This window comes from Coregonus lavaretus, assembly GCF_964263955.1.
Source record: "Coregonus lavaretus genome assembly, contig: HAP1_SCAFFOLD_4270, whole genome shotgun sequence".
Lineage (NCBI taxonomy): Eukaryota > Metazoa > Chordata > Actinopteri > Salmoniformes > Salmonidae > Coregonus > Coregonus lavaretus.
In genome coordinates this window covers 25,981-36,349 of record NW_028159665.1, presented here as the reverse complement: position 1 = coordinate 36,349, position 10,369 = coordinate 25,981, and the positions used below count along the sequence as shown (strand labels likewise).

The following is a 10,369-nucleotide window of genomic DNA, read 5'->3' as shown; positions in this document are numbered from 1 at the left end:
TTGCGTGGAAATGATCCCACACATGGTTTACCCACAGATTTGATAAATGAGGCCCCTGGACTCTAGTACTACAACACTGGTATAGCCTCCATGTGCAGTCTTAAGGCGCTGTGGTTATCCCTGATTTAAAGCTAACGCTTACCTTATAGCTTATCCTAGCTTTGGTCCGCTCTACAGTAGAGCCACACTGACAGACCTCTAGGCTATTGCACACAGTCAAAAACACTACTGTACTTCCAAACCAGTGGAGGCTGCTGAGGGGAGGACTGCTAATAATAATGGCTGGAACAGAGCGAATGGAATGGCATAAAACACATGGATGTGTTTGATACCGTTCCACTCATTCAGCTCCAGCCATTACCACCAGCCCGTCCTCCCCAATTAAGGTGCCAGCAACCTCCTGTGCTCCAAACACATCTGAGACCTAGGACCATGATCAACCAGAACTGGTATAAAGAGTTCCAGGGTACATTAAAAAATAAAATGATTATTATGTTCAAACAGTCTCTCCCAGTACACAGTAGTCACAGTTCTACATGAGCTACGTACCTTATACAGCCCGATGGCTCTGTGCCGTGACCCAGTACATCTGACCATTGAATCTTAGTCCCTAGTCCCTGTGGTTTATGTCATAACATCAATCAAGTCATAGGTCAGAGGTGACTCTTAGGTCTCTCAAAAGCATCTTACACAACACAGAGAAAGAGTAGGTGGGGGAGACGAGTGGAGAGGACTCAGCGGTCTTCCCTTGTATAGCCAAAAGGTTATGTAATGGTTGAATTGAGTAGTAGTTGTAGTTAGGACAGATGTGATAACTTGGGTGGAGGTTGAGTAGTGGTTGTAGGTAGGTCACATGTATCCGTTGTGCCTGGTGGCTGCTGGTGTGGGTACACTGGGTGCTGCTCGTGAGCTCACTCTCCCTCCTCCCTCAGTATAGCCGCTTCTCATAACTACAGGAAGACAACACACAGAGACAACAGTCAGGAATATAAGTCAAGCTTAATTGAAACTCATTTTACACTACATATACTAGATTGAGGGTTTTAAGAAATTGGTAGGGCTTTAAAAAGTGGCCTAGACTTCTGGGTCTTCCTGAAAACCAAAAGGTAACAAACAGAGGAAATTGCAGTAGGAAAAGAGTTGGAGTTGTGAGCACAGGGAGAATGTACTTACATGGCACAAAAGAATATCTATGATGAGAGCATGAGTCAGAGAAAGAGAGAGAAGACAGACATTGTGACGTTTAACTTGCTTCAGTGCTACTATTTTACTCAGGGGTAGGCAATTCTATCCACAAATGGCCAGAGTGGGTGCAGGATTCTGCCCCAGCTAAAGCAGTAACACATCCAAAACAATAAATCAACCAATCATAGTCTTAAGTCAAACCTTAATTACTTGCATCTGCTGTTACTGCTTTGGCTGGAACGAAAGCCTGCCCCCACAATGGACCTTGTATGGTATGACTGCCAATCCCGGATTAAAGTAGCAACTCCTAAACAACCTATAGTAAAGGAGATACGAACGCCACTGGTGAGAACAAACACACACTCACTCACACACTACCACCCAGTCCAGAGATAAAGGACACTTCAGCCACAGGCACAGAACATGGGACACAACAGGACAGGTTAGTCGATCACAGAGGAGAGGAGCACAGGATCTACAACAAATACCAGAGGACAGGATGTGTAAACGATGCCAGAGCCAGGCAGGGGCAGACTTACGAATGGAGCCCGTGTACTCCCCCCTCAACCTGAGCTGACATGGTCCTCTTCTCAAACTTTAGCTCCCCGGAGTACATCATGGACCTGAAATAACATACAACAGTACAACAATATATCACAACAATGGAACAAAGACACACAGATCATATCAAAGTCGAATACAATATCACAGTCTAACATCTATTCATAGACTTACCGCAGTATGCAGAGGCTCTTGGCTCCGATGTCTTGGCAGCCATGTTGTATGCCAGCGATGAGGTAGGGGGCAAATTTATGGATGGAGCCTTTATCCTGAACCGACCCTGACACACCCTGAGCCACCTTCACCTTGTCCCCCTCACTGTCGAGATAACCACACAATCATAATATCCCTATCACTGCAAATAGACAACACACACACACACACCTTCTCCCCCTCACACCTCTGTCCTTAGCCCTATTACTGCAAATACACAAGACACACCGTCTCTCTCTCTCTACCTGAAGTAGCGTTTCTGGCTGCTGCTGTTCTTCTCCATGGCGTCCAGGGAGCCCATCCCCCGGTACTTCTTCAGCCGCACGCCGTCTGAGAAGAAATACTCCCCCGGGGCCTCCGTGGTTGCCGCGAGCAATGACCCCATCATCACTGAGGGCACAGAGGTCAGAGGTGAAAGGAGGTAAAAGTCAGACCATCAATAGTATGGTGTAGATTTTCCTGTTTGTGGGAAAAGGCTAATAATAATGCTTGGTGGGTTCAACACACAAATACACACCTGTGGATGCCCCAAGAGCGAGAGCTTTTACCACGTGTCCAACGGTCTGGATGCCTCCGTCTGCGATGACGGGCACACCGAAGCGCCTGGCGTACTCTGCCACCTTGTACACTGATGTGCCCTGGGGACGCCCACACGCCATCACTGGCACACAACACAAACATAACACAAAGCAACATGTCAGCAACGTGTCAGCAATTTGCCAACAAATAGTTGTTTTTAACTAAACATTAAGCAAACTCTACACTCTCCTCCGTCCTCATCCTCTCCTCCCCTCTCCTCATTTGCTGTTCCTCCCCTGTCTGTCATTACCTTCCTGGGTGATGCAGATGGAGCCGCAGCCCATCCCCACCCTCAGAGCGTCCACACCCGCATCGATCAGATTCTTAGCCTGGGCTGCAGTCACCACTACAGAGAGAGAGTGAGAGAGATTGTAAATCGAGAATGGGAAAGAAAGAAAGAAAGAAAGACAAAGAAAAAGAAAGTGAAAATGTAAGAGAGATTAACGGGAAAGAGGCATTGCTAGAGAAGGTAGAGGAGACTCACCGTTTCCTCCCACCACCTGTAGTTCAGGATATTTCTGTTTGATGTAGTTGATCATATTGATCTGATAGACAGAGTTCCCTTGGGACGAGTCCTACAGCAGTAAACAGACAGGGTTTAGAGAGGAGCGGAACCCAAAGATAGGACAAGTAACCAAAAATACAATATAACAACCCAACCCCTTCCCCAGACCCACCAGCACCACCACGTCAACCCCAGCCTGCATCAGCAGGTCCAGTCTGTATTTGTCCTCCTCTCTGGTTCCGATGGCCGCTCCACACAGCAGCTGTTTCCTGGAGTCTTTAGAGGCCAGTGGGTAGTCTCGGTTCTTCTTCAGGTCTGTCCTGGCGATGATGGCCACTAGCTCATCACTGTCATTCACTATGGGCAGTTTACCTGAGAGAGACAGAAGTTCCAAACAAAGATTGATCTTTTGTAATGTCCTCTCTGACTAAAGTGTCTCTACAGGAAATGTTGTGTCACTACCATATGGTACCTTTCTTGCTGCGCTGCAGGATGTCGTTGGCCTCTTTCAGTGTGACGCCAGCTGGTGCTACCACTAAATCGTCCCTCTTTGTCATAGCCTGCAAGAATCAGCCATTCAAGTAAACCTCACAGGAATAGTATTCAATACTACAAGAAATAGACTCATCCAGTTTACAATATATGTGTTGACAATATATTGTAAATATATTGGACGTGTACAAACAAACATGTCATCCACACACACCCCACATACACGCACACCTCTTCCAGGGGTCTGTCATGGTCTTTCTCTGAAAGGAAGTCGATGTCTCGGGAGGTGACGATGCCCACCAGCTTGCTGCCCATCTTGCCTGTCTCGGTGACGGGGATGCCAGAGAAGCCGTGGCGGACCTTGGCTTCGAACACGTCTCCCACCGTGTGGTGAGGACTCATCACCACTGGGTCTGTGATGAAACCCTGCTCAAATTTCTGACCACAAATAAATAAACAAGAAACATCATTCAGCAAATGTACTTTTGTCTTTATTAAACCAGCAAGTTGAAGTGTATTCATGTACTGTTACATTGTCACAACATCATTTGACATGAGACTTTATACTGTTGATGTAACGGTATATCAATATACTGCATATCATCATGTCGTCCAACCGCTAGCCACCATCTTACCTTAACCAAGCGGACCTCGTTGGCCTGGAACTCTGGAGTACAGTTATGGTGCATGATCCCGATCCCGCCCATGAGCTATAACACACAGAGCACTGACCAATCAGGGTTAGCCGAACAAGACATTTGTCCAATCAGACTTCAATATGCATCAACCTGAGTCCATGTATTACAAGACATATATTTTCTTTGTATTTATGGTAATACAAAAAAACTCATTACCACAACCAAAAATACCACTAGTAAATTAAGTTTGGTGACAGATTTGTGGTATTGTCTTATTGGTGTTGGCTGGCTGAGTAGGTGAGGAGTGGCTCTATACTCACAGCCATAGCAATGGCCATGGAGGACTCAGTGACTGTATCCATGGGAGATGAGATGATAGGAGTCTTCAGGGTGATCTTCCTGGTCAGAGCTGAGGTCAGGTCCTAGAAACAGGAAGTAGAGGAGGAAATAGACAATTATCACATCACAGTGATTCGAGAAGAAAAACATAATTACATAAATAATGGCACCCTGTCAACCAAATATCTGTGACTGTAAGGCAAGACCAATCAGAACATGCAATACCTCCTCATTGCCATTAGGTGGCACCATGGACGTCAGCTGTCCCTGCTCAGTCCTGTATGTACAGTCATGTACCACAGGAGACATACCCTTCTGCCAGCAGAGAACAAACAAGCTAAAAACACCAGCACCTGTAGCCTACTAAAGCAATTACACAGGGCATGACTCTGACTCTCAGCCATGAGGGACTGGTGTTGCTATTCTCATCAGTGTTGTTGTGGAGTGAAGTGGTCTGGCTGGCTGTGTTACCAGCTGAGTGTGTGTGTGTGTGTGTGTGTGTGTGTGTACACGTTATTCAACTGAGATAAACATAAAACGCGATGGAGACAGAGAGGACCACAGAAGAGGAGTAGCTGCACACACACACAGGGCTATACTGGGATGGGTATGACATAATATGCCAGACAACAGCAATGGAGTTGACTAAAGCAGTAGCATGGCTATGATACTGTAGCTTCTGTTGTTTATTAGCAATGAAAAGGTTAACCAAACACACTGGATACTCACCACTTCATCTGAAATAAAGTCTATGAAACCAGGCAGAATCAGGAAATCACTGTAGAGAGAGGGGAAGGAGAGAGGAGAAGAGAGCGAGAGAGAGACAAAAAAAAAATAGAACAGAGAGAGAACATTGTGAGGTCCACTATTACTGACATATCATGTTGTCTTGAAAGGGTCGATTCTCGGATACACATCATTCTGCCAAACAGTGAGGGAACTGATGTGTGAACACTTCCCACCGCTTGCCTCCCAGCACCAGTCCCCTGACCCCTGGCCAGCACAGAGTCACATCCCTACACCCACAACCACTATGCATATCACACAACCTCACACAGACTGGAAATAAAGCCTCTTTCTAATCCTCCCGCTGTACTGGATGTGAGGATATGATGTACTCTCTGTGTAAACCTCCATTAGGACTGATAACACAAGCCTAATATACTCATTCTAATTTAAAAATAAACAAATTCCTCTTATGTAAGGATGCATAATGATGATTATTCTACTGGTCTGGTTTCACCATATCATCACAGCAGTCAGTGAGTGTTTTTACTCTGTCAGTATCACACTAACACTTATAAGGTCTTACTGACTGAAAGGTCACAGTGGGTCTCTGCTGAGAGAGGATTTGTTATATCTATGATACATTAGTGTAGTCATAAAGATAATACACCAGCCATAGCCCCTCATATTCAGCCATCTTTGAGATGTTTCATATTTAGGTGGAGGAGCACCTGTCTGCTAGTATCAGAACTAGGCCTACTAGCTAATACTGACCATCATCGGTTGAATGGAATGCTCAGGGCAACAACATGGCGCCTGGCTCTGAAGTTGGCCAAACTCGATGGTAATAATTCCAGTATCTCAACCACAACAGTCAACCTGGGGGCACGGTCTTATTCCTGCATTTCTGAGCTTTCTGAGTTATCGGGAACTGTGAACAAATCCCGACTGGAAAACTCCTCTAATGGGCGCATAAACAATTCAGCACCATGGGCAGCGCCGCGAGCAGCGCTCACCACCAAGACTGATCGCGGTTTCAGGACCACGGCCGTAGACAGCGCTGCCATAGATAGTGTCATGTACCTATTGCTGGTGTGGCTGCAGGCAGAAGGTGTAACATATCATATCATACTAATTTGAGTGTCGCGGATGTACTGTATGTTTACTATGTTACTTCTATGAGACCAGGCTGAGTGACTCTCTCTGTCATAAACTTTAAATTGCAAAATTATTGGAATTTCAATCAAGATCATTGGAAATGCTGCTCTCTAACTAGAATGTATAAAAAAAAATCTTACTTGTATGTGAGTCCATCCCCGATAGAGAAGAGCTGCTGAGCCGTCAGTCCATCTTCAGGCACGTACCCCGTCCCTCCACTGATCAGGTAGTCAGCCATGCTGGAACACACACACACACACACACATATATATATACAGTATAAATACATACATACATACATACATACATACAGTTGAAGTTGGAAGTTTACATTCACTTAGGTTGGAGTCATTAAAACTCGTTTTTCAACCACTCCACAAATTTCTTGTTAACAAACTATAGTTTTGGCAAGTCGGTTAGGACATCTACTTTGTGCATGACACAAGTAATTTTTCCAACAATTGTTTACAGACATTATTTCACTTATAATTCACTGTATCACAATTCCAGTGGGTCAGAAGTTGACTGTGCCTTTAAACAGCTTGGAAAATTCCAGAAAATTATGTCCTGGCTTTAGAAGCTTCTGATAGGATAATTTACATCATTTGAGTCAATTGGAGGTGTATCTGTGGATGTATTTCAAGGCCTACCTTCAAACTCAGTGCCTCTTTCCTTGACATCTTGGGAAAATCTAAAGAAATCAGCCAAGACCTCAGAAAAATAATTGTAGACCTCCACAAGTCTGGTTCATCCTTGGGAGCAATTTCCAAATGCCTGAAGGTACCATGTTCATCTGTACAAACAATAGTATGCAAGTATAAACACCATGGGACCACGCAGCTGTCATACCACTCAGGAAGGAGACGCGTTCTGTCTCCTAGAGATGAATGTACTTTAGTGCGAAAAGTGCAAATCAATCCCAGAACAACAGCAAAGGAACTTGTGAAGATGCTGGAGGAAACAGGTACAAAAGTATCTATATCCACAGTAAAACATGTCCTATATCGACAAAACCTGAAAGGCCGCTCAGCAAGAAAGAAGCCACTGCTCCAAAATCGCCATAAAAAAGCCAGACTACGGTTTGCAACTGCACATGAGGACAAATATCGTACTTTTTGGAGAAATGTCCTCTGGTCTGTTTGGCCATAATGACCATCGTTATGTTTGGAGGAAAAGGGGGGTCGCTTGCAAGCCGAAGAACATCATCCCAACCGTGAAGCACGGGGGTGGCAGCATCATGCTGTGGGGGTGCTTTGCTGCAGGAGGGACTGGTGCACTTCACAAAATAGATGGCATCATGAGGAAGGAAAATTATGTGGATATATTGAAGCAACATCACAAAACATCAGTCAGGAAGTTAAAGCTTGGTCGCAATGGGTCTTCCAAATGGACAATGACCCCAAGCATACTTCCAAAGTTGTGGCAAAACAGCTTAAGGACAATAAAGTCAAGGTATTGGAGTGGCCATCACAAAGCCTGACCTCAATCCTATAGAAAATGTGTGGGCAGAACTGAAAAAGCGTGTGCGAGCAAGGAGGCCTACAAACCTGACTCAGTAAAACCAGCTCTGTCAGGAGGAATGGGCCAAAATTCACCCAACTTATTGTGGGAAGCTTGTGGAAGGCTAACTGAAATGTTTGACCCAAGTTAAACAATTTAAATGCAAAGCTACCAAATACTAATTGAGTGTATGTAAACTTCTGACCCACTGGGAATGTGATGAAAGAAATAAAAGCTGAAATAAATAATTCTCTCTACTATTATTCTGACATTTCACATTCTTAAAATAAAGTGGTGATCCTAACTGACCTAAGACAGGGAATTTTTACTAGGATTAAATGTCAGAAATTGTGAAAAACTGAGTTTAAATGTATTTGGCTAAGGTGTATGTAAACTATTTCCGACTTCAACTGTAGACAGAACCCAGCTGACCATATATAGGGACGAAGCGCTTCTAGACTCTATTGCAGGATTTGTAGTTTTAACCGTGCAGATTAAGGTGCACTATGCAGAAATCGCTCCGCCATTTCCTGTTTTCTAAAATTCTAAGTTTGCCTAATTTCAGTTTATGTGAAAAAAACAAGCAAGTGTCAAGAGTCATTGTACTATATAAACCGCTGTGAAATATATTTTCCATAACCAAAAATATTGTATTTTCAGCTGTTTGAAGCTGGTGTACAAAACTGAAAGTAAAAGATGCAAAATAGAAACTTAACGGGAAGCATAGAAATAGCACACATAGAACAAATATACCACTAATTAGACTTGCTTTCAAAGCTAATGACAGATTTATAACTAACATTTCTATGTGAATTTGGTTGGGTCACCCAAAAGTTACAGATTGCAGCTTGAAATATATAGACAGATTTAATTATGCATAATACTGTATCTCCATGTTTCACCTGCAAGGCTGTCAGTGAAAATTCAAAGACCTCCTGGGTAGAATACATGCTCCTAAGACCATGTTATCCAGAGAGAACGTATTGCTGTAAGCTACAGTTTGTTGTTTTGACGTGATATAAGGGAATATACTGTACGTAGTTGTCTTTCTACAGCACCTAATGATGTAAATGATTTTACCTTCAGTGTGGTTTTTTACCTTTCCATTAGATAAATACCTTGGCTCTGTAGTGTGGAAATGTTGATGAACCTACAGACTCTATAACCCTGTCAATGGAAAGTATTTCAGTCTGTGTGACGGTCAAGCGGCAGGTAAGAGGCTTTAGTTACATCACTGTCTCCCGGTAGCAGCTAACTGGGATTTATAAAGCTCACTGACAACGTCAATGAAAACACCTTGACTGGCAGATGGATGTTTGGTAGTTTGTTCATGTAGATGAAAGCCAGTAATTCACTAGGCCAGCGGGGTCTGGGACCTGGGACTGAGCTAGGGCCTAGTTGTTGACTGATTGTTAGAGCAATTGGAGTTTAGATGATGACAAATGGTATAGGCTGACTAGTTTTGTTTGTCACCTGTGTGTGTGTGTGTCTGGCTCACCTCTCAGGTTCGTATCCAGCTTGGATGCGTGTGGCACTGTATCTCTGCGCAGCCGTCTCGTGCCCATGGCCGTGAGGGTTGGTGTGTGTGTAGGCTCCACGGGGGTTGGAGTTGGGGTGTGTGTGTTCCCCTTCGCGGGGCGAGAGGTGCGGCCTGGCGGGCTCAGTGTCACCAACTATACGGCGGTAGTCGATCTGGTAGGTGTCTCGCTCAAGTTCACCTTCACCAAACCGGTCGTAGCCTTGACCCTCCATCTCTGAGAAATCCAGGGCTAAGGCCTCCACGGCCGTCGTCTCACACACAGACCTGACTGACCCCTTTCACACACACACACACAGACCTGACTGACCCCTTTCACACACACACACACAGACCTGACTGACCCCTTTCACAAACACGCATACAGACCTGACGGACCCCTTTCACACACACACATACAGACCTGACGGACCCCTTTCACAAACACACACACAGACCTGACTGACCCCTTTCACAAACACGCATACAGACCTGACGGACCCCTTTCACACACACACATACAGACCTGACGGACCTCTCTCACACACACACAACCGATGCCTCTGACACACTTGAGGCCTCTATCAAGTCTCACATGCACATTCAATGCCTTACAATTACAATGCCTCACTCACTAACACCTGGCATATCACGGACACCTGCACACCCAACTAGAACAGACTTCCCCAGAGTGTGTAATTTCTCTAACACACTGCTGACACGAGTGGTCTGTGTCCATTCACTGCCACACTCGTTATCAGAAATACACACAGACACGCTGTCTCACAACTGTGTGTCAATTAAATAGCCCTCCTCTAAATCCTCCTGTCTCTGTCTTTGGGGTGTTCTCCTGTCTCTCTGCAGATACAGTCTATGGGAGATAAGGCCTAAGGGTGGGAGCTCCGGTGTTCCTGAGATAGAAGTACAGAAAGATGGAGAACTACCTCTCTCTTCGTT

General features: G+C 44.8%; 1 protein-coding gene across 2 annotated transcripts; it reads right to left on the bottom strand.

The window, feature by feature from the left end:
• Positions 1–849: 849 nt before the first annotated feature.
• On the bottom strand, positions 850–9,657 carry LOC311122583 (inosine-5'-monophosphate dehydrogenase 1b-like; the record flags this gene model as incomplete). Of its 2 annotated transcripts, XM_084196926.1 has the most annotated exons (16): positions 850–950; positions 1,174–1,190; positions 1,725–1,808; positions 1,921–2,064; positions 2,205–2,349; positions 2,477–2,620; positions 2,789–2,884; positions 3,023–3,113; positions 3,216–3,415; positions 3,516–3,603; positions 3,767–3,973; positions 4,171–4,245; positions 4,494–4,595; positions 5,242–5,290; positions 6,537–6,635; positions 9,395–9,657. In XM_084196926.1, the coding sequence occupies 16 exons, from the start codon at positions 9,646–9,648 to the stop codon at positions 850–852; spliced, it is 1,896 nt and encodes a 631-aa protein (XP_084053052.1). The 2 variants fall into 2 exon arrangements, with proteins under 2 accessions (XP_084053052.1, XP_084053051.1); XM_084196925.1 differs by lacking the exon at positions 1,174–1,190 and having other exon boundaries at positions 929–950; positions 9,395–9,648.
• Positions 9,658–10,369: the final 712 nt, after the last annotated feature.